A 23,446-nucleotide genomic window follows, 5' to 3' on the forward strand; every position below is an offset into this window, starting at 1 on the left:
CGGAGGCAGAGTCCTTTAAAAACTTGTCCTTTATTAGTCTGTTGGCAGCGATTCCCTCTGCGTAGGGCGTCCCACCCAGTTATATCAAAGTGAGTAACATGAAGGGAGCCGGGGGGGTCGCAGGCCGGCGGGGACAAGCCCCCCCCACGTTGTCCCCTGCCGCCGGGACCCCCTCCCTCCCTCCCTCCTTCCCCCCCCGGTGCCCCTCGTGCCCCCCGCTCGGCCTGCCCCCCTCCGGGGTCAGCTCTCGCCACTCACCCCGGGGGGCAGCACCGGGGCAGGGGGTGTCGGGGGGGGGTCCCAGGCCCCCCCGCAGGGAGCGATAGCACCAAGGGGGACAGCTGCTCCCCGCAGTTTATTCCGCGCTCCCTGGGGGGGTCGGGGGGAGAACTCCCGGGGTGGGGGCAGGCCCCGGCGCTGCTGCCGCGCCGTGGGGTCCCTCCCGGGAGCGTGGGGCCGGGGGGCCGGGGGGGTCTCAGCTGGGCTGGGGATTTACATTCTGGACCATGCAGTAGCACCAAAGTTCATGAGGTTATCGGTGGGGCGGGCGGTTACTTCCGCTTCCTCCCGCAGTATTTCCCTTGTGCGCAGCCAACTCCACCTGGGTTGGGGGGGGGACACCGGCTCAGCCCCCCCCGTACCCCGGCAGGGGGCTTGGAAGCCGGGCAGGGGTGGGGGGGACCCGGCGGAGCTCACCTCTAAAGCCCAGGGCCCCGAGGGCTCCTCCGAAGGTCTTGGGGGGCTTCCCTGTGGGGACAAGGCGGAGACATTGAGCGGGGCGGGGGGCTCCGTGGGTGCCCCCTGGGGAGGAGGTGACCCCCAGCCCACTGTCCCCAACCCGCGTGGCTGGGGCGCACTCACCGCCAAATCCCAGCTGGCCGCCGACCCCACCTGAAAGCACAGCGAAGCCTCAGTGACGCTCAGCCCCGTGCCCCCCAGCCCAGCCCGCTCCCGCTCCCCGTGGCCATGTCCCCGTGCCCCGTGGCTGCGCGTGTCCCCACGGGCAGGGCACGCAGGGGAAGGTACCTGGAAATATCGGTGACACGCCAAAGCCGGGAACTCCAGCCCCTGGGGAAAAAGTGACAGCCGGTGACAGCCGGTGACAGCGCTGCCACCCCAGCCCTGCGTGGCCGCAGTGTCCCCAAGCCTGCAGCGAGCTGGGCGCGAGCTGCCCCAAGAGCCCCCGACCCCAGCAGCACCCCTGGGTGCCCACCCGGCTTCAGTGTGCCCTGCGAGGCCGTGGTGTGCCCAGCGGGGTGGGGACAGCAAGAGGGGCAGTGCGGTCGGTGACAGGGTCCCACCCTGGCCCCTGGCCCCGGCACTCACCTGGCTGCAGCCCCCCAACACCAAAACCTGCGGGAAGGGAGAGCCCCGGTGAGGGTGGCGGCCGTAGGGACAGGGACGTCACCCCGCTGGCCAGGGCTGTCCCCGCTCCTTACCTGGCTTGGGAGGTTTTCCAGCAGCTCCTGGATACAAAAGCCCTGCAGCAGAGGTGGGTGTCAGTGCAGCCCCCCACCAGCCCAGAGGGTCCCCGGGTGTCTCCACGTGTTGGGGACACTGTGCTGTACCATCCCCTGTCCCCACAGCCTGGGACACGCTGGGGCTGGGGCCCTTGGTACCTGCTTGGTGGGGGCTGTCCCCTCCCGTTGTACCCCTGGGCAGGCGGCAGGCACAGACAGGGCACGGTGACAGCAGGGTGGGGACACGCCGTGGGACCGCAGAGGTGCCCCAGCTCCCTCGGGGTGGGACAGCACCCAGCTGGGCACTGCTCCCCCACATCCCACAGGGCCACAGCCAGGAGGGGACAGAAGCGGCCCTGAATCTCCTGCCTCCCCCCGATGCCCCTTCCTTCTCGGCACCCTGCACAGACCCCTCTGTCCCTGGGACCCTCAACGCCGAGCCCACCAGCACCACTCACCAGCACCGAGGCCACCAACTCCGAGGCCACCAACTCCGAGGCCACCTGTGGTGAGGAGCCTGGGTGAGCACTCCCGAGGTGACCGTGGGGACGCAGCGCGGGGCTGTGGGGTCTGTGCCCAGGGATTTGGGCTGGGGTGGGAAGTGGGGACCAAGGACGCTGGGCATGGCAGCACTGGCCTTGCCATCGCTCCTGGCTCACGTGGCGGGGGGATTTGCAGGGAGCATCGCAGCTCCAGCACCAGTCCAGGGTCCAACTTGCTGCTCACCCAGCCCCACACAAGCCCAGACCTTCCTGATGCAGCCCCATGCCCTGGGGGAGCACCCCCTGCCCGCACAGCACCCACCTGGGATGCCACCAACCCCTGGGACTCCGGCTCCGGGAACGCCTGTCAGAGAGAGGCAGTGAGACCACGTCCCCCCAGCCTGCACGGGGAGCTTGGGGGGAGGCAGTGAACCCCCGGGGTGGCCCTGGCACCTGTCCCACCTCCCCCCAGAGCAGGAAGACCTGGGGGCTTTCTGCGTGGTGCCTCGCGGCAGGCAGTGCAGAGCGGGAGGAAAATGTCCCTGGGGAGACCGGGGTGGGGGGAAGCCACCATACCGGGTGGCACTCTGCACCCAGGGGTGACAGCATGCCACCCCCCCATGCCCAGGGCTCTGCAGGGCATGTGGGGACATGAAGAGTGGCCAGCACCCCGATATCAACACGGGGTGCCCAAGGGGGAGCGGGCTGGGGATGGGTGGCAGCGATACGTACCAAATTTGGGAGGCTTAGCACCTGGCTGCACCCCTACTTGGGGGATGCCTGCAAAGCAAACAAGGGCACCGCGTTTAGGACAGGTACCCCAGCGCCCCCCATCCCACCCACCCCCACATCTGGATGCAGTGCTGCCCTCACCTGCCCCAGGGAGAACGCCGGCACCGGGTACCCCCACGCCCGGCACCAACCCGGGGACGCCGCCGACGCCGGGTGTCACTCCTGGCACACCGGGAACACCGGGCACTGCGCCTGGCACCCCTCCGACACCGGCACCTGCGGAAGAGGGGGTGAGGACACAGCCCGGGGCTGCGTGGGGCTGGGGCAATGCCGTGCTGGCACCCGCTTGCCCCGCGTGGAGATGTACTCACCGTATTTGGCTGCCTTGGCTGCTGCTTTTGCTGCTGCTGCCGGACCTCCGACTCCTGGGGACAGCGAGAAAAGGGTCAGCAGCCCTGGGGGGAGCCTCCGCAGCAGTGCTGGGCAAAGCCCATCCCTGCCACCTTGGCATCCACCAACAGACGGCCCCGAGCTGACGGAGACCACCAAGGTAGTCCCAGGTACCCGAGGTGCCCCAGCCCTGTCCCAGTGCCAGCCCAGCTGCCACCACCGCCTGCCTCACCTGGGACACCTCCAATGCCGGGGGCCAAGGCACCCACACCAGGAGCCAGGCCACCTATGCCAGGAGCCAGGCCACCCACGCCAGGAGCCAGGCCACCTGCCCCTGCAAGAATAAAGAGAAGGACTGGGGCTCCAGCTCAGGAAGAGAGATAGGGGCTGCAAGAGGGCTGGGATGGGCGGAGGGATGGTGCGGGTGGGAGGGCGGGGGGAGGGGTGGTGGGATGGATGGTGGGATATATGTTGGGATAGAGGGTGGAGATGGGGATGGATGTTGGGATGGATGGTGGATGGATGGTGGAATAGATGGTGGGATGGATGGCAGATGGATGGTGGATGGATGGTGGAGGGATGGTGGAGGGATGGTAGAGGGGATGGTGGAGGGATGGTGGGATGGATGGTGGGATGGATGATGGAGTGGATAGTGGATGGATGGATGGGTGGATGGACGGATGGGTGGATGGACAGTGGAGTGGTTAGTGGATGGATGGATGGATGGATGGATGGATGGATGGATGGATGGTGGAGTGGATAGTGGATGGATGGATGGGTGGTGATGTGAATGGAGGGAACGAGATGTGCATGGGTGGGTGGATGGAGGTGAGGTATGGATGGATGGATGGATGGATGGATGGATGGATGGATGGATGGATGGATGGGTGGGTGGACGGGTGGACGGGTGGACGGGTGGATGGATGAGGGGATGAGAGGATGAGGGGATGAGGGGATGGTGGTGTGGATGTGTGAGTAGAATGTAGGGTGGATGGATGAATGTATGAGAAGGCACATGGATGATGGACCTAGGAGCCTCCATGCAGACCAACTCTCTGGAGAGCATCCCCTGACACAGCCAGGACCTCATCCCATGCAGAGTTCTATCCCCTCACCCCGACCCATGGGGACCCCATGCAGTGCCTCAGCCCCAGCTGGGGAAGCAGCCTGGGGCGGGGAGGTGGCAGGAGGCAGGACGTGCGGGGTAACACCGGAGCAAGCCCGTCTTACCGTACTTGGCTGCTTTGGCGGCCGCTTTGGCAGCAGCGGCGGCAGCAGGGCCAGCTCCTGGGGGAGAGGGGGAGAGTGAGGGGCAGCGACGGCCTGCAGTGGCCATGCCAGTGCCTACTGGCCAGCACCACCGCAGACATCCCTGAGCATCCCTTAGAGAGCATCTCACCAGGTACCAGACCGGGCACACCGACTCCGGGAACACCAACTCCAGGCACACCGACTCCGGGAACGCCGACTCCGGGCACACCGACTCCGGGCACACCGACTCCAGGTACTCCAACTCCAGGTACTCCAACTCCGGGAACGCCGGCTCCGGGCACGCCAGCTCCTGTTACACCAACCCTCATTACACCAACCCTCAGCACACCGGCCCCGGGCAGGTACCCTGCTCCTGCAGAGAGGACCAGGGATGCGGCCGAGCCCCACGCCCAGGCCATTTGTATCTCCCCTCCCTCTCTCCCTCCATCCCAGCACAAAGGACGAAGGTCTCTCACCAAATGCGGCCGCTTTCGCTGCAGCCTTCGCTGCGGCAGCAGCTGCTGGGCCACCCACTGTGGGGATAGAAGGAAGGGTGTCAGGGGGAGCGGAGAGGCCAGCACCACGCTGTCCCCTTGTGTCCCCAGCCCCTCCGCTCACCTCCGACACCAGGCACCACGCCAGGGACGCCTGCCACGCCAGGGACACCAGGCACGCCGGGGACACCAGCCACACCGGGGACACCAGGCACGCCGCCAATACCAGGAACACCGACACCGGGAACACCAACGCCGGCTCCTGCAGACAGCGAGAGGAGAGAATTTGGAGTGGCTGAGCCGTGGGACAAGGAGGGAGGTCTGCCCTTGCCATCATGCCATGGGGGGAAGCACCCCCTGCCTCATCCCTGCAGGCGGCTGGGACACGCGCCTGGTGCTGGGTCACCCAAGAGGCTGGGAAGTCACCAGCATGGGGGACGATGCCACGGGGGGCTCCAGATGATCCTCGGCATGAAGAGATGGAGCCTTTGAGCCCAACAGGGCACAGAGAAGTGGCTGGTGGCCCCCAGTAGCCACCTGCAAGTGCTGGGATTTAGGGAGAAGCTCAGCAATGAAAAGTTCACTGGTGTATGAGAGCAGGGGCCATGAAGATTGCCAGTTTTCTCCCTAAATCCCATCCACTTATTGCCTTTTTTTTTTCTTTCTGCATGATGCAGAAAACAAATGAAAGAAATGGCCAGCAATGGTTTAGCCCTCCACTGTGCCTCCTCTCCGAGCCCAGCCTCTCAGCTTCACTGCTGCGGGAGGTGCTGGGGTGTCAGTCCCTGCTGGGGACCGCGGTCCTGCTAGACCAAGTCAGGGGTGCTTGCCGGATCCCACTGGTTTTTGGAACAAAACCAAAAATTTCAGACAAGAAACAAACAAAGTCAGTTTGGTCTCATCCATTCACCCCCATGAAACACCAGTGGCATCATGGCCTGCAGAAACCTGGGGAGCGACAAAGGCAGGGGACAAAGGTGGGCCCAGGCAGAGCAGCTGGGAGCCAGGCCGGGCACATCCAGCGCCTGGATGCTTCCCCATGAAGATCCACTGGGAGCGATCTCCAGGGCAGAGCCACCTGCCTGGTGGCACCCCAAGTCCCACAGAGGGGTCCCCAGGATAATGGGGTGGCCGAGGGTCTCCTTGCCCCCTACAGTACTCACCATACTTAGCTGCCTTTGCTGCTGCTGCTGCTGCCGCTGGCGTTCCAACTCCTGAGGACAGGAGAGAGAGGGACCCTGAGCCACCTGCCCCCGTGCCACCTGCAGCGGGGACAGCACTCACAGGAACAGTCACCTGCCACCCCGGGGACACCTCCGACACCGGGCACCAAGCCGGGGACACCACCGACACCAGGCACAAGGCCTGGCACACCGCCGACACCGGGCAGCACTCCTGCACCTGGAGGGAAGCAGAGCAGTCAGAGCACCCCAAAATGCCCCATGCTGCCGGCCCCAGAGCATGTGGCTGTGGACCCCTCAAGCAAAGCCAGAGGCTGGAGCATCAACGGGCTCAGCACCTCCCAAAATACCTGCTACGGGACCAGTGCCCACATGCGCATCCCCCAGGGATGGGGTGCACCAGAGGCCAGGGCAGATGCGCTCCCACTTGCCCAGCAGGCACGGGCATGGGGTGGGCTTCCAGCAACAGCAAATCCCCCTGGCAGCAGATGTTCACTGGCTGCTGCGCTGCTCCGCACCGAGCCCCAGGACGCTTCCACTCCTGGGCGTGCGACGGCCCCGCTGCACGCACACACCCGGGCAGGGGATTCCCAGCTCCCAGCCTGGGAGCCCACGTGGCCGCTCGGGAGCTGGTGGCAGCTGGCGGGACCCCGAGGTCCCCCAAGGACGGGCTCGTAAATCCCAGCTGCTCCCGGGGCTGACGCATTTCCTCTGGATGCTCCAATGAGCGCGTGCCTGCTCCTGCGAAACTGGCTCCCTCTGCCAACGAGGGGAGCAGCGAGCATGCGATCCGCAGAGCTGAGCTTGTCCCTCTGCTCGCGAGCCATGGCCCGCTGCAGACGCCCTCCCGGCAGGACTGCGGGAGCTGTCACTGCCTCGCGGCACAGCCTGGACCTGCCACGTCCCCATGTCCTTCAGAGCAGGCAGCGGAGGCTTTGCAATGCCAAGCTTCTGCAAGAAGGGGGAAAGCCCCCCTGCAGCCCTGGGGGGGGGGGGGGTTGCAGCCCACAATGGCTCAGCAGAGGGGTTCAACTCGCCCCAAGCTTGGGCACGCAGATGCTGGAGCCATGTGGGAGCCTGGGCTGGGCGAGCATCCCAGAGGGAAGCACCCCGCGAAGCCACGCCAGCACTGCTCAGCCGTGCCGAGAGCAGGGACTCACCGTAGGCTCCTGCCTTCGCCGCCGCCTTCGCTGCTGCCGCTGCAGCCGCTGGCCCTCCAACTGCCGGGGTAGCAGGAGAGAATCAGGAGTGTGGACGGGGGGACACATCGGCATCCGCACCCCAGGGGTGAGCCCAGCCTCACCTCCAACTCCTGGGACAACGCCGACGCCAGGCACCACGCCGCCCACCCCTGGGATGCCGCCAACCCCGGGCAGGACACCGGCTCCTGTGGGGGGAAAAGGGGACGTCAGCTCGGGGAGGGGACACCACCGGTCCCCCAACCTGGGAGGGGGACAGCAGCCACCCAGGCGGGGACACGGGCCCCGTTTGTGCCCACGGAGCACAACAGGGTACTAAGTATACAGGGTACTCACCGTACTTAGCTGCCGCTTTCGCTGCTGCCGCCTGTGCTCCAACTCCTGGGGAAGGACACGAGGAGATGCTGAGGACCTGTGGCCATCCCAGCACAGCCCCCCCAGTCCTGGGGACTGGTGCCTCCCACCAGCAGCTCCCCCCTCTCCTTAGCAAGGTGACACAGCCCACCCCAGGCTGTTCCTAGCCCCTCTCGGGCCACCAGACAGTGCTGAGTATCCCATCCAGTGACTGGTGAAGCTGAGGGGGTGCTTGCTCCCCCTGCCATACTCTGCAGGTCCCTGCCACCCCCCAGGACTGCTGGGGAAGGGGCCGTACCTGTCCCAGTGGGGTACCCAGCCTTTCCAGCACCAAGTCCTGCTCCTATCCCGCCAGGTCCGAGACCTGCAAACACAAAGAGAAAGCACAGCAAGGTCAGCATCTGGCCCTCGAGAGGGGGGGCAAGGCAGACAGCAGCTCCAGCCCCACATCTGGGGACATGCTGGGGACACCCAAGCCAGCCCCAGGCTGGAGATGCCGCCTCAAACCTCCCCGAGCAGAGCTGGCTGCAGCACGGGACATATCCTAGCCAGCACGAGCCAAGAGCTGCTGGCTGCTGGCCCCATGGCACGGGATGCCCAGCGGGGGGGGGGGGGGTGCCCGTGGGCACCACGCCATCCCCGTTCCTCTGCCCTGCCTGCGTCCCCACCCAGCGTGGGTCGCTTTGCCCCGGGTCAGGGTGCCCCTCGCAAAGCCTAGGCGCTGTGAGCAGCTACGACCGTGGAGCAAGGGCTATGAGCACTCACCATAGGGCAGCTTACCAGTGCTGTAGGGCAATCCATAGCCACCTGGAGAGGAGAGAAGGCGGCTGGTTAGCACCTGGCTGCCGGTGGCCGTGCCCCCTCTGCCCCGCGGTGTAGCCCCTCTTTGCCAGCTGGCTGTGCAAGGCGAGCCCTCAGCACCAGGGCTCCTTCCAAGTCAGGAAAGTCTTTTTTGGGGTGTGCCCCCACCTCGTGACGGGACCTCCCGGAGGTGCCCCTCTCCGCAGCAGCTCCAGAAGTGAACCCCGTGCCGAGGGCTGCAGCACGCAGAGCTGGTTTCCAACATGAGCGTGTGTTTGCCGGAGCCTCCCGTGACCCCGCTTCAGCAGGGGGCCCCCCAGGAGCCCCGCGGCGAGAGCCGTACCCGGCTGGCTGCGCCAAGGCCAGCTCCAAACGCGAGGATTTAATTGGAATCAGGGCTTGGGAGCCTCCGCTGAAACGTGACCTCATTAGGAGGTCGGCGAGAAGGGACGGGGCGGGGGGGATTACGAGAAGAACATCGCAGCCGGGGAGATGGCTCCTTGCGAAAGAGCAGTGTCCCGTCGCATGGGACAGCGCGGGGATGCCCGCCTCTCCGCATGGCGGTGGCTGCAGCCCGAGGAGCAGGGACAAGCTGCCGCGTCCCTGCTGGTGGCAGCTGGGGCCGCACACGGCGGGGGTGCCCCATGGACACCCAGCTCCCCAGCCACAGGCAGGGCCGGCGCCTGTGGCCAGGATGCTCGTGAGAAGGCGTCGCTGCAGGCGTCCCCTCCCGCAGCCACATGTGCGTACCACATTTCCCCCCCGCCAGCCGTTTCCACCAGGTGCCACATGAGGCTGGACGGGCTCCGCAGCCGGCAGCTGTGCCCGGGGTCCCCAGTGGCACCCGGCGCCGCCAGCGCCTGGCTTGCCCCAGGGCTGCCCGACACTGACTGGGTGACACCTGTGGAGATGGCACCGAAGATCCAAGCCCTTGGGACTCCAGGGGTTTTGCTGGTCCAAGCCCAGCTCCGCAGAGCCACTGCCACCCACCCGGCTGGTGCTCACCCCCTTGGTGCCAGCACGGGGACGGCCACCAGCATCACCAATGCCAATGGACGCAGCGGCTGGCATGGGAACTGGTTTTCCCAGCCCTGAGACCACCCTTGGTGTGGCTGGGCTCTGGGGCACCATTCCCTTCCCTATGACACCAGGTGGGACCCTGATTTCAGCCACAGCATCAGCCTGTGCCCCCAGAAAGTGGGGTGGCCTTGGGGACCCCTCCTGAGTCAGGGCAGCCCGGAGCGGGAGCTGCCTGGGGCATTTTCAGCAATCCCTCCAGAAAGGAGACTTTCCTCTGAACATGTCGTTTTCAGTGCTCTCCCCTCGTCCCCTCTTGACCTGTGCTCACCAGCTCCGTCATGCAGCTCGGGGGACACGGGGGACACAGGGACGTGTCACACATCTTTCAGCAGCACCCAAGCCCACCTGCAGCATTGCCCTGCTCAAACCAAGAGCCGTGACGGCTGTGACAGCCAGCCCAGCGTGTCCCCAAGCTGCTGGGGAGTGACAAGGAGGGATCCCGGGGAGGACAGGTATGCACCCGGCACCTGAAACCGCACTGGGGGACAGCACCGCCATCCTACTGCACCCTGCAAGGGGTGGCAGCACCACCGCCACTGCCTGCCTTGCAGCCACAGGGACAGGGGTCCACAGGGAGGGAGGGGGCGACGCAGCCACTCGCTGCTGGTGGGGCTCCCTCCTCCGATTTAGGCACGGCGGCTCCCCAGAAAGTGGGTCAGCCCCGTCTGGGCTGCAGGCCACTGGCGGGGCCGCCGGGACGTGGCCAGGTGCCCGCGCCAGGCACCCCATGAAAGGCAGTCTGGGGCCGGGCGGCCAGACGGCATCCGATCTCCGCGGGGCTGGGTCGCCCTAACGAGCGTAACGAGCCTCTGCGGGAGGAAGCGGGCGCTGGCCAAGTATTTCTGCTGCCGCTCGCGGCCGTGGGCCCTGGCGGGGGAAGCCGGCGGAGCTGCTGGGTCTGGCGCCCGTGGTGGGGAGGGATGTGTGCCCCGGGGTGGGCTCCACTCCAGGATAAAGCCCGTGGACCTCCTCTCACTCTGGCACCCCAGGGATGCGGATCCCTGGCTGGATCTGGCTCCCCTCTTCCTGCTCTGGATGTCACCGGGGTGGGCCCGCCAGCTGCTGGCATCCGCAGACAGGCTGTGCCACCCGGTCCCTGCCACCTGGCACTGCCATCCTGCTGCTGTCCCTGCTGGGCACGGCTGGCTGGGGACAGGCAGGTCTGGCACCCAGCGTGGGGACAGGTGACAGATGCCACTGGAGCAGCACTGGCTGGGAAAGGGGTGCTGAGCGCCCCTGGGCTGGGGCTGAGCATCATCTCTGCGGGCAGTGAAGAGGGAGACCTGCCTTGTGCTCCGTCCCCACTGCCAGCCTGCTGGTGGTGGCCTTGGTTAGCGGTCCCCAAGAGGGGACATTCAGCCTGGGTGAGCGTCTGGTGATGCCCAGCACATCCCCTGGCCCCCAGGAGCCACAGGAAGCAGAGGATTCCTGGAAAGATGTGCCTGGTGCCAGGAGGGGGCTGTGGAGCCAGCCTGGGATGACCTTGCCCAGCGCACATCCCCAGAGCACTCCTGCTTGTCCCTGGCGCGCCTGGCAGCCAGCGGAAGGCACAGCATCACCCTGGGGCCGGGAGCAGGAGCAGCGGCAGCCCCGGGCAGGATCTGCCCTCGGGGCTGTGGGCGGCAGCTGGAATCGCCCGCCCAGCGGTGCCCGGCTCCGTCCTGCTGTCCCCTACCAGCGCCAGCACTGCCGGGTCCGGGGGACCCAGGGCCACCGGGGCTCAGCCCGGGGCAGTGAGGACGTGGGGTCCCCCTGGCGCTGCTCGGGGCCCTCACCCGCACCCCTGCTGGCTGTGGCCGCTTACCTGGGAGCTTGGGAGCTTTGATGGGATACCCCAGAGGGACTCCGGGCTGCTGGCCTCCAAAGCCTCCCAGTCCTGCAAAGCCAACAGCAGACGCTCACCTGGAGCCCTTGCCCAGGCTGCCACCAGACCTTGTGAGAGGGGGGTGCCCGTGGCACCCCGGCTCCCCGGCCACGGCTTGGGAAGCCCCTGAGGCACCTTCTGGTGTGAGGAGGCCACGGTAGTGATGGAGAAGCTTGGAAAGGAAGAGAAGGACAGGCGGGAGAGAGGGGACACTCACCGGGGATTCCTGCGAAGGCTCCTGCTCCTGGGGAGAAACACAAATGCCCCCGTGAGTCGTGGGGCTGGTCCCCAGGGCTCCACAACAGCCCATGATGTCCTGCCTGGTCAGCCCGGGGGGTGGCCTGGGGACAGCCCTGGACCCTGCCATGCGCGGAGGAGCAGGGACGTACCTGGACCTTTCGCCTTGACGCCAGCGCCAGTGGGAACGCCGGGCAGCACCCCTACGCCAGGGAAGCGGACACCTGGGATGGAGCAGAGGGGACGGGTGAGCGTGGTGGGGCCTCGTGGTGTTGCTGGTACCCCAGACCCATGTTCTCTGGCTCAGTGCAAAGGAAAAGACCTCCAGACCTTGTTCCTGCCCTGACCCAACCGCCTACCCCACCCAGATCATTGCCAGCCTGCCCTGGCTCAGCACCCAGGGGTGTGCGGGGACGCCCTGCGCCCAGCGCCGGCACAGCCGGAGGGGACGTGCTCCCCGCAGCCAGCCCCAGCCATGGGGCACCCGAGCCCCCCCCCAGGCTGGAGGTGGGGTCCTGCCCCCCCCAGCCCTCACCCTCCAGAGGCAACCAGGGAAAAAGAGTGCTGCTGGGCGCTGCTCTGCCTGACAGTGCTTGGGTTGTTCTTTTTTGTTTGTTTGTATTTTTCTCTCCAGCCCCCCCCTTTTACAAATGTCTTTCATTATAACTCACGCATTTTCAGACATGGAAAGACATTCCTGACCAGAAACAACACACTTCCCATTCTGACAATGTCGAAACATCTTGTTTTCACAAGTTTTCCTCCCCAGATTGCTTTGCAGTGAGGAATTCCTGCCCCCGCCACCCGTCTCCTCCCCCCACAGCCCTTGGCCAGGCAAGCCGGCCCCACATGGCCTGCGCCAGCTCCGCTCCATGTCCCGTGCTGGTGCCGCTTGCTCCCACGGGCCCCTGCCTCTGGCACCACGGAGATGTCACTTTAGGAAAAGTGCTGGCTGCAGGCTGGCAGCAGTGTCCCAGCAGGACTGAACACACCAGGACGGGGACATGAGGCCAGGGCACAGCTGGCCATGAGACCACTGATGCCAGCTAGGAGGGTCGGCCACTGGGCTGCTGCTTTGGGATGGGGACCCCCTTGGAGATTGGGGTGCTGCTGGTAGGTGGGGATCCCCTCAGAGACTGGGGTGTTGCAACGGGATGGGGACACCCTCAGAGGTTTGGGCAGTGTTATTAGATGCAGACCTCCTTGGAGGCTAGGGTGCTGCTGTGGGATAGGAAAACCCCAAGAGGTTGGGGTGCTGCTTTTGGAGGGGATTTGCCTTGCAGGCTGGGGTGCCACCATGCGATGGGAACCCCCTCAAGGGATGGGTGCTGCTGTTGGATGGGGGTCCCCTTGAAAGCTGGGGTGTTCCCACAGGATGGGGACCCCATTGGATGCTGGGATGGTGCAAAGGGATGGGACCACCCTTGCAGGCTGGGTTACTGTCATTGATGGGGACCCACTCAGATGATGGGGTGTTCCCATGGGATGGGGACCCTTTCAGAGGTCAGGGTGCTGCCGCAGGATGGGGACCCCAGCTCACCTGCGCCAGGGAGCACGCCACCGCCCGGGAAGGCTCCAGGGATGCCAGCACCTGTGGGATGAGAAAGGCAGCAGTGAGCCCCCAGCCAGAGTCGTTCCCCATCGCCACCAGCCCCTTCTGGGCCATGCACCCACCTGGTACTTTGGGGGGCTTCGCTGCCGCGCCGACCCCAGGCTGCACCCCTCCTGGGGGCACCACAGCACCTGCGGGTGGCAGAGAGCCCTGAGAACCCACACAGCGCTGCCACGGGCTCGGGGTGCGGGGACGGGGCGTTTCCTACCTGCGGGGACCCCGAGGCCTCCAGGAACACCAACTCCACCCACGCCACCAAGACCAGCACCTGGCGACATTGGGAAAAAGGAGGGCACAGGGTGAGATGCCACCTTTGGGCTGTGGGTGGCCGGAGAGGTGCCAAAGGAAGGGATGGCCCCAGGGGACACCCCAAGGAGCACCAGAGATGGGTCCCCCAGGTTTGGGCAAGGGACCCAGTCCCAGGGCAGGGGGCTTCATGCTCCCGGTGGCTCCAGCTTGACCAAAGCCCCTTTCTCAGCACAAGAACAGGCACCAGGTGGGGCTGGCAGAGAGAGCAGCATCTCCTGCTTGCAGCCCCCCATCCTCAGGAAAGGCTGGGCATAGAGGGGACCCCCAGAGCCCTGAGGATGCCCAAGCCCAGTGTTGCCCCCCAGCATCGCAGCAGGCACCCTGAGCACTCACCAGCTTTCGCAGCAGCCTTAAGAGCAGCTGCGGATGCAGCACCTGGGAAGATGCCCCCGGGGAAGGCACCTCCTGGGAGCAGACCTGCAGCACCTGCGAGGGGAGAAGGGGCAGGGTGAGCCCTGGGGAGCAAGAAGGTGCCTGCACCCCCAGGCTGCGGTGGCGGTGAGGGGTGGCGAGCTGGCATGAGGCGGTGCAAGGCAGGGTTAGGTGGCATCTGCGCGGGGACAGCTCTGCGGTGCCGGCCTGGCTTGTGCCCTGCACTTTTTCTCCCTACATCCCCTCCAAAACCTGCTGCCCTCTGCACCCCTGCCGCCCAGGCACCCTGTGGCGTCTCGGACTGCTGTGCGTGCCACGTGCGGACACTGTCACTGTGCTGCCAACCCCGTGGGGACACGGGCCCCCCTCCCCTGTTGCTGCATGGGGCTGCCCAGCCTGCCCACGTGGGTGGACGTGGTGGTGGAGCTACCTCACTGCCCTACAACCGATGGGGATGGGCCACCCGCAGTCCCTGGGGAGGTTCTCCGGGGACACTGCACTGGGGACAGTCCTTGTCCATGCTCACCTGGCTGGAGGCCAAGAGGGCCAAGTCCCCCGAGGCCACCGACCCCTGGAAAGAGAAGCGGGCTGAGAGGGGCTGGGGGGGAGCAGAAGCACCCGTACGGGGACAGGGAAGGGGCTGGGGTGCTGCCACCCTTGCCCATCTCCATCCCACACAGCTCCAGCACCCAGCTGTGGGCTTCCCCTGCCGGCCACCCCATTCCTTGCTCCCTGTGCAAAGCAGGGAGGACAGGATCCGGCCATTGTGCTGAATGGGGATGTGCACAGGATGGTTTCTCAGCAGGAAAAGCTGAACGGGAGGCCCCCGTTTGCACCATCCTGGCAGGACAGATTGCTCCAGAGGTCTCGCCTCGCTTGCCGGTGCTCCCAGCTCACCACAGCCCCAAGGACAGGCATGGGGGACAGGGACAGGACCCGGCCATGGTGGCATGGGGCACGCGTCCCCACCCCGATCACTGATCACTGCCGCCTTCCCTTCCCACTCTGCTCCGCCTCGCCCGCCCCCCACCCCGCCAGGCCACGAGGGGATGGAGCCGAAATGTTTCAGGCTGAGGAATGAGTCCCTCCGGCTGGGCCAGCGCTGCCTTCCAACATCTGGGGCTAATCAGCGCTCGCTCCCTCCAGGCGCAAATTCCACTGCCTTTGGCTCACGGCGCGGACACCGCTCCGGCTGGGGCTTCGCGGCTGCACCGCGTTTGGTTTTAATTACGCTGAAATAAAGGGCCTTGTTTTTCTTTCCACGAGCTGAAATCTGAGTAAACGGAGGTTGCAGGCCCCCGCCTGGGGCTGGCGCTCCTGCGGCGCGGAGCTGGGCCGAGGAGGCCGGCGCACCCTGCCCCAGGCACAGCGGTCCCCATCCGAGAGCATCTCCCCCCGGGCCACGGGGCTCTGGGCATCTCCACCAGCACCAAACCAACCGGCCCGTGCTGCCCCAGCACCTCCCTGACCTGCCCCAGGCTTGGAGTCCCCCAAAAGGCCCAGTGCTGTGCATCCTCCTGCCTGCATCCCCTCCCTGTCCTAGTGGTGGCCCTGCCTGTCCCCTCCTCTCTGGGCCAGAAGAACCCCAGCAAAAGCTGCCCAGCCACAAGTGCAGGCAGGCAGGGGACACCTGAGGGCCAGGGCTTGGGGACAGCTGGAGAGGGGGTGGCAGCACGCTGAAGCTGGGGACAAGGATGAAGGCGCATGGAGCCCTTGCGGCTGTCGAGAGCTTGGTGAGCACAGCAGGGCAGGGCAGAAAGCGTGGGCAGGTGCCAGGGAACATCCCGTCCCCACGGCCTCTTCCTGCATCTTGGCTGCTGGCACAGTCGGCGAGAGATGAGGGAAAGGCTTCTTACCTGGTTTGAGAGGTTTTCCTCCAGCCCCGAGCCCTGGGGGAGAGTGAGGGAGAGCGGTCAGATGTGCCCTTCCCTGCAGTGTGTCCCCTCTGCAGGCATCCCGGGATGGGGACACCGGGTGGGACGGGCTGAGCCTCTGCCCTGTCACCCCCTCCCCACCCCAGAGAAGGGTCCCCGGCACTCACCTGCTCCCAAACCTCCGACCCCAGCACCTGCGAGCAACGACACAGTCTTAGCACCCACCCCTGCAAGCTCCCACCCAGCCCTGCCCACGCTGGGGGTCTGGGGACACAAGCAGATGGGGTGTCCCCTGTGGTGTCTCCAGGCCTTTAGCCAGAGCACTGGGGACAGGCTGTCACCCTGGGCCTTTGCCTCTTGTGGCCAGGGCTGTGGAGATGCCAGCCCTGGGCTGGTGACCCCCAGCGTAAGGCTGATACAGCCCTGTCCCCATGCCATGGTGCTGCAGCCGCCCAGGACAGGGTGTCCCAGCACCCTGGTCCTGCTCTGCTGGGCTCAGAGGTGCCCTGGGTGCCCCCCCAAGGGCCTGCCCATCCCTGTGATGCCCCCACACTGCCCAGGTCCCCTTACCTGGGAAAAAGCCTGCTCCTGGGACTCCCCCTCCCGGGATAGCACCAGGAACCCCTGCAAGAGAAGAGACCCTCGTTAAAACCCCCACAGGGATTTGTGTGTCCAGCAGGACTGGGGGGAGGGAGGGGGCACCCCCGGGATGGGTGCAGCTCTTTCCAGATGAGGCAGGATGCACAGCCCCATGGCAAGGGCCGAGGGCAGGGAGTTGCCTTTCATGCACACCTCCATTTCTCCAGCAATACGGTGGTGATGGGGTCTGGAGCTGCCCCAGGGTCTGGCGGGGTGGCAGCAGGATCTGGCCCTACACCGGGGGGGAGAGTGGGCTGGGATCCAGCTCTGCTGCCCAAACCCCATCCCATCACCCAGCCAGTGCCGTCTCCAGAACCACCTCCTGGCAGCTCTGTGTCCCTCTGTCCGTCCCTGCGCAGCGAGAAGCTCCCAGGCCCCTCCGTTTTCCAGGGCAGGCAGCTTGAGCTGGAGCTCAGCGGTGGTGCTCAGACACCACAGTGATGGTTTTTGGGGTGCTTGGCTTAGCCCTTGCTCTGTCTCTTGCAGGACACCGTGCGGCAGATCAATGTTCCCTGCTCCATCGTGGCAATGGATGGGGTGGAGACAGGGTTTGGGGTACAAGGATGCAGTGCAGGGGATACTCTGCCTCTGGCAGGGCTTTCTGGCACTGGGGGGCTTGCAAAGGGATTTGTGGTGGGGCTGGCAGGGCTGTGGGGGACTCTTAATGGGGATGGCAGGAGGATTTGGGGGTTTCTGTAGGTTACAGTGGCCAGGGGGCACCTGGCACCCCCAGAAGCTGGGTGCAGGCAGTGGCACAGCTCTGGGACAGGTGGCAGCTGGGTGGCAGAGCTGGCACCCAGCCGGGGGGGCACCCAGTGCTGCACGTGGAGCCCCCGGCATGGCAGTGACAAGGGTGTCCCCTGCACCCTGCTCATGGGTGTCCTCCACCACACGGAGCAGCAGAGACAGAGTCCCATCCCTGCCTCACGGGGACAGGTGCTCATCTCGGGGGGGCACACAGGCACGGGTGAGGCGTCAGGACACGCGCACCCCCGTTGGGATGCACGCACAGGCGAAGGACGAGTGCCGGGACACACACGTGGAGGACACATGCCAACATCCCCGCGCACGTCAGGGGACACGTCAGGCCCGGAGCTCCCCACGCCAGCACCCCCACGTGCACCCCCACACACACAGAGGTGTCGCCCAGCCGACGTGCCCCAGTGGTGCCAAGCAGCAGGATTTGGCCTCGCGCATCCCCAAACCGCCGGCTCGGGGCACGAATCCGGCCCCGTCACAGCTGGCGTCCCTGGAGCGCAGCGGCCGCGCTCGGTCATCGCTCTCCCCGCTGACCGGCCGGCTTGCCCCGCCGCCCCAGCCCAGCCCAGCCGGGCGGCAGCCAGCCAGGCCTTACGGAGCAGCTCCCTTTCCCGGCACATTCCCCCGCCTGCCCTCCCCCCCCCCCACCAGTTTGGAAAAACAAAGCCCAGCTCCTTTGCCTGTTCCCAAACATCATCCACACATCGCCCAGCCTCCCCGTCCCGCCCTGCCGTGAGGGGATGGCCACGGCCGGCTGCGTGGACACCCCCCGCAGCGTCCCCAGGAGCAGTCCCCGTGGCCAGGCAGCACCCTGGTGCTGACAGGGGGCATGCTGGGCGCCCTGGGGAGCCCCTGGCCCCCCGCCCCATTGCTGCCTGGCAGAGCCCCCCCAGCGAAGCCGGGAGGAGGCTGTGCAGCTCGCTGTCCTCCCAGGGTGCGCGGGGACATAAAGGCCCAGGGGACACCTGCCCTGGGGCTCCCCAGGGGGCTTGCAGAGGCTGTGCTCAGCCCTTCATGCCTCTCCCATTTCGGCTCCACGCAGTCCCAGCACCTTGTGGCCATGCGTGTTCTGGAGGGTTAAAGAGGAGGTGTTGGTGTCCGGGGGTTCACCAGCCCCCTCCATGCCCAGGTCAGGAGGTGGATGGGGACCGCCTGCCTTGGCACGAGCCAGGACGGCCGTGTGGATCTGGGGGAGATGAGGCCGTTGCTCAGGAGCCCTGCAGGATGCTGCTCCCGGCCGGTTCTGACACCAAAAGCAGTCAGCTCCGTGCCCCGGCCGGACCCACGCACCCTGCGCTGCTGCACCAGGGCCACACGGGGCTACGGGGACGGCTCCAGGGCTGTAACACCATGGCTGCACTTGTCCCACACCCCGCAGGGAGGAGGCGGGTGCTGCCCATTGCCCGGCTCGGGGTCAGATCCTGGCATGGGGGCCCTCTGCCCTCTCATTGGCACATCGGGGATAGGAAAACTGAGTCACAGCCCTGCTGGGGCTGAAGGGTCCCTGCCCTGTGTCTGCTCCTGCACAGAGGCTGCTGGCAGGCTGGGAAGGGAGAGTTTCTCCCACATCCCCTTTTCTCCCCACAGGGCTAGGGCTCGGCTGGACCTGCACCCCAGGGATCTAATTCCAAAGCTTTCCAAGAATTTGCATCTGAATGTACAGCCCCCGCTGCAGCAGGGGATAACCCATGGAGGAGCTTCAGAATCTGGTGTGGGGCGTTGTTTATAGAAAATGGGCTTTTTTTTTCCATATTTCTGTACTGTTTGGTCACTACTACAGCTGCACTATTTCATTCTGACCACTATTGCTATTATCCTGTTTCCACTACCTGCAGGGTTACTTGCAGATTCCAGTCCAAGTGAGAAATGCAGCTGTTTTCTGTATTCAACAGCTTATTTCTTCCCACATCCAAGACCCAGCTGAGGACCCACAACAGGATGGGCGCGCACAGCCTGGGCTCCAGTGCAGCTCAGCCCCTTGCCCTGTGTCCTCAGCCCCGCGCCTCCATAGACCCACCCCATCCTCTTCCCGCAGGAGTCTCAGCACTCAACTGCGGCAGACGTTTCCCTCTTGCTGTTTGCTTTTTTGGGAGAATGGGTTTTGGAAACATGCAGTCTCCAGGCAACTTTGAAGCCGTGCCGCGTCCCGAGCCTACTGGTAGCAGCTCGGGAGGCCGGGCGGGAGCGAGCACTAACGGGAGAGCAGGAGGCAGCCTCCAGAGCCTGGCTCCCATCCAGCCCCCGAGCCTCAGCTTTCATCTCCGGGTGCCTGCGGACAGCCCGAACCCTGCGGGCTCCTGCAAAGGGAGCAGCCCCGCCAGGCTGCTGCGGTGGCGGGGAGGGGAGATGCCATCGCAGCTGGGACAGTCCCCAGCACACACAGTGACACAGACTGAGCTCTGACAGACCCTCCTGGTGGCCTTGCTTGGGCCAGGCCTGGAGGAGATGAAGGTGCCATGGGCTGAATTTGTACCCTTTGCCAGCACCTCTTTGCCCAGCCCAGCTGCTCCTGCGCCCCTGAACCTGCAGGACTGGGACCCCCATGTCCCTCTGTCTTCCCTGGGGTGTCGCTCCCCGGGAAGCACTGAAGGATGGGTGCCCCCCTCCAAACACCGCACTGGGCATCTCCTACAGCAGCCTGAATCCGGCCCATGGGCCATGCACAACCCCTTGAACAACCCTGCTGCCCAGAGGGATGCAGAGCAGCATGGGCTGAGCCCCAGCCACTGCTGGGAGCCTCCCAAATGCCACCAGCTCACCCCCTTGGCTGAGCCCCCTCCAGGTGGGTGCACCCCCACCACCCTTGTGGGTGCCACTGGCCATGCCTCTGTCCCAGCTCGGCCCCCAAGGCTGGTTGAGCAGAGCTGAGCCTGCCCAGTGCCAAGCAGCACTCCGGGCTGCAGGGACATCGGTCGCTCCTCCACGGGGAAATGTTCTCCAGTGTCCCCATCAGCTCTGGGACCACCTCCAACACCAGCTCCTCGGGGAGCTGCTTCCCAAAGCAGCAACCACCCCTGCAGAGGGAGCCAGGGTCTGGAGTGGGGCCAGCAGCCCCAGACGCTCACAGTCTGCTGTGGGATCTCACCTTGGGGCCAAAGTCACTGAGACTGCCCCAAATGGCAGCTGCATGAGAGCTGGTGAGCAAAGCCACCACGGTTAAGCAAAGCCAGCACAGAGCATCACTGCCAGGCACAGAGAGTGGCCAGGACTGAGCTGCATCCCATCAGGGATGGCTCCTGGGTCCCAGGCTGCAGCTACTCAGGATCGGGCACTGACAGCAGCTCGGCTCCACAGATGCCTGGCTCAGCACCGCTGGGGGATGACCCTGTGCGCACGGCGGGGGACAGGCCAGCCTGGGGCCAGGGTCCTGGGAGCAGAGCAGGGCACTGGTGGATGGAGCTGCTGGCTGCAGACAGCAGCCCTGAGGGCTCTGCCCTGGGCAGGGGTTGGCTCAGCACTGGCACTGCCCTCCCCTGCCCACAGGACCCTGCCTTGTCCCCACTCCGCTGGCCCCATGCAATGGCTCTGGCACTGTCCCCATCACTGCTGCTGCCTCTGCCCCTTTAGCCATTGCATTTTCCCCGTGCAGGCAGACGGGCACTGTCCCCCTTCAACCCAGCCCCATCAGAGGTTCCTGTCCCACCCCGAAGCACACCGTCTCCACCTCGCAGCCCTTTGCCCAGTTTTGCCGTTCTGGGCAGCTCTAAGTCTGTGCCGGGAGCAGCTCTCCCCGGCGCGTGCTCACGGCCCCGCCACGAAACACGAGCTGTCCCACGGGCAGGCACCTGCTGCGTGAGCTGCTCCAGCTCCCTCCCGCCGTGCAGCAGGATTCAGGGGGTGCACCCCGGCACGCGGTGGCTTTTGTCCCCTGCCCCAGCACATGCACGTGCATGTGTGTGTGCCAGAGGTGTCACCCAGCCCCTGCGGCCAGTGCTGCCCAGCCGGGGTCTGTGTGGCACTGGGGACATACACAGCCACCCCGACACCGGTGACACAAGCACAAGAGGACGGCGCAGGGGCCAGACCAGGCACTGTGGTCTCGGGCCATGGTGCTCTGCAGTGGTGCCCAGCCAGGGGCTTTGCCACGGCCACCGCGCAGCAGCTTGCACACACGGGCTGCGGGATGCACGTACACACACACACACCCATCTCACACCAGGATCACACCGGTGGGCGATGGGGGCCAGCCCCCCGGCCCCCGGCACTTGCGGTGGCCACCCTGCCTGCACATCCCCAATGCCTGGGCAGGATGCGGCGCCTTGGAGCCCCCCCCAGAAAGTGCTTGGCAGTGCCGCCCCGGAGAGCTGTGCGTCCCCCCTGGGTGCCATCCCACCCTGCCTGGGCATGGCATGCGGGGAGCAAGGAGCCCTTCGGGGAGGTGGCACCCAGGCGGGCTGCCCTGCCGCCCCCCGTTGTCCCCAAGGCAGGGCAGGGGCTGCTCGTCCCTCCTTGGCTGGGGGAGGATGGGGAGGTCCGGGCAGAGCCTCCCTGTGCTAAGGGGAAGGAGCCTTTTCTTTCCTTACCTCCTTGCTGGGAAGCCGGGAGGATGGAGAAGAGGAGGAGGACTCCGGGAAGGAGGGGTGCAGCTGCCTGCCTTGCCATCTCTTGAAGCAATGCCCCCGTGCTCTCGCAGTCAGTGTGTTTTATCCCAGAGCTGCTTAATTGTTGCTTCCAAGGATGTGAGGGGAAGGGGGGGTGTGGGGGTTGGAAGGAGGGAGGGGAAAAGGAACGAGAGAAGGGGGGAGAGAGGCACAGGACACTACGTCATGACGAAAGGGCAAACACACAAGCCTCTCCAGGCTATTGGGCTGTATTTTTTTTCCTTTTTTTTTTTTTTTTTTTGTGTGTGTGTGTGTGTGTGTAATTTCTCTCCCTCGCCGCTCTCTCCAATTCTGGTGCGGCTCTGCCAAAATTGCAGACGGAGCTGCCAAGGCAGCCTCCGGCGGGAGGGGAGCGGAGGGGCGCGGAGGGGAGCGGCGGGCCGGGCCGGGGTGGCACGGGGGTGGCACACCCCGGGTGGCACCGGGCCAGCGGCGGGGCGCAGGGGTGGGGGCTGCCCCGGCACAGCGGGGGCCCGGAGCGTCCCCCCGGAGCGTGCTCGGGTGCCAGGTGAGGACCCGTCTCCAGCAGGGGGACGGAGGGAGGGCAGGCGTGGGGAACGGGGGGACCGAGCGGCGTTAGAACCGAGCCGACGGGGGGCGACCGAAAAGCGCCGCAGTTGTGGCGTTGGGGTTCTCCCAGCTCGGTCCCCGCTTGTTTGTCCCCAGCCCCCCGACACCTGCGGCGGCCGTGCTTGGGCTGGGACGGGGATGGGGACGGGATGGGGACGGGATGGGGACGGGATGGGGATGGGGATGGGGACAGGGGTGGGGACAGGGACCGGGACAGGGAGCGGGACAGGGACCGGGACAGGACGGGGACGGGGACCGGCACCGCTTCCCCTGCTCTTCCCCGAGGGGTCCCGGCCCCGACAGGGCCCGTGCCGGGGCTCGGGGAGGCGGCGGGGACCCGCGGGTCCGGGCTGCTGCCGCCGTGCGCTCGGCTCGGCCCCGCCGCCGCGGCCACCGCCCGCCGCGTCCCCGCCGCTCGGCCCGCGGTGGCCGTTAGGTGGCAGCCGTGGGGTGTCCGCCGGGAGGACGGCACGGGGAATTCGCAGAAAAACGAGCCGCCTGCGCCCGCGGCTGTCCGGCCGGGGGGGCACAGCACGGCCCGGCCCCCTCCCCAGCCGGGGTGTCCTGGGGACACAGCGCTCGCCCCGAGGCCCGGCCGCGGACAGACACCGCGCCCCCCAGGCCCCGGCGCGGGGGTTCTTGCCCAGCGTGCAGCCGAGCGTGGCTGCTCCGGGGCAAAACCGCGTGCGTACCCCCCTTCCGGGCCGATCCCCCCACCCCGGGTGCAGCCCCGGCTGTGCTGGACCCGGCTCTGACCCCAGCGCACAAACCCAGACGCAGCACCAGGGCACCTCGAGGTGCTTGCGACAAGCTCGGGGACAGAGAGCAGGTGCAGGGAAATGCCCCCTCTGCACCCCTCCGTGGGCCTGTGCCCCCCAGCTCCACATGCTCCCTCCACGGCTTTGGAAACTTTCGGGAGCACGAATAATCTGCAAATCCACCCGGCTCCCTGCAAGAGCTGCGAGGTCCCCAGCCTGGATGCCCACTTGAAGACGTGAGCTGAATCCTTGCTCCCCTTCCTGGCCTGGCCACTTGCATAATCTCAGCTCCCACTTTATTTTAGAGGAAGTACTGATGGCTGCAGCCCCCAGAAATCCAGGGGGTGAAAACCGAAAAACGTTGTCATCCACACCCAGTGCTGGGACACGTCAAGGCGCAGGGGGCCATGCAGGAGCTGCTGGGACT

General features: G+C 66.1%; 1 protein-coding gene across 15 annotated transcripts; it reads right to left on the bottom strand.

Moving 5' to 3' along the window:
- Positions 1-11: 11 nt before the first annotated feature.
- Positions 12-21,788, bottom strand: ELN (elastin). Of its 15 annotated transcripts, none has more exons than XM_080562574.1 (35): positions 21,614-21,788; positions 16,263-16,316; positions 15,860-15,886; positions 15,675-15,707; positions 14,345-14,389; positions 13,780-13,872; positions 13,346-13,405; positions 13,200-13,250; positions 13,066-13,116; positions 11,678-11,749; positions 11,506-11,532; positions 11,229-11,300; positions 8,309-8,350; positions 7,842-7,907; positions 7,526-7,570; positions 7,294-7,377; positions 7,151-7,210; positions 6,106-6,210; positions 5,973-6,023; positions 4,934-5,071; positions 4,792-4,848; positions 4,464-4,625; positions 4,295-4,351; positions 3,297-3,398; positions 3,046-3,099; positions 2,816-2,950; positions 2,675-2,722; positions 2,265-2,306; positions 1,919-1,963; positions 1,440-1,481; positions 1,327-1,353; positions 1,027-1,068; positions 862-891; positions 697-747; positions 12-601 (listed from the first exon to the last, which is right to left on the bottom strand). In XM_080562574.1, exons 1-35 carry the CDS (start codon positions 21,690-21,692, stop codon positions 552-554), a joined length of 2,199 nt encoding a protein of 732 aa, XP_080418700.1. In that variant the 5' UTR covers positions 21,693-21,788; the 3' UTR covers positions 12-551. The 15 variants fall into 15 exon arrangements, with proteins under 15 accessions (XP_080418700.1, XP_080418692.1, XP_080418699.1 ...); XM_080562566.1 differs by having other exon boundaries at positions 13,200-13,268; positions 21,614-21,787; XM_080562573.1 differs by having other exon boundaries at positions 8,324-8,350; positions 13,200-13,268; positions 21,614-21,786.
- Positions 21,789-23,446: the final 1,658 nt, after the last annotated feature.

This window comes from Anser brachyrhynchus (assembly GCF_964034855.1).
Source record: "Anser brachyrhynchus genome assembly, chromosome: 20".
Taxonomy (NCBI): Eukaryota; Metazoa; Chordata; class Aves; order Anseriformes; family Anatidae; genus Anser; species Anser brachyrhynchus.

What these genes read in the sequence shown, in the direction of transcription:
- ELN (XM_080562566.1), bottom strand. Translation starts at nt 21,692, where the DNA reads ATGGCAAGGCAGGCAGCTGCACCCCTCCTTCCCGGAGTCCTCCTCCTC. An exon ending in AGGAGCAGGCTTTTTCCCAG is followed by an intron (nt 15,887 to 16,262) that starts GTAAGGGGACCT and finishes CGTTGCTCGCAG; the next exon opens with GTGCTGGGGTCGGAGGTTTG. An exon ending in CGGCATTGGAGGTGTCCCAG is followed by an intron (nt 3,100 to 3,296) that starts GTGAGGCAGGCG and finishes CGCTGTCCCCAG; the next exon opens with GAGTCGGAGGTCCGGCAGCA.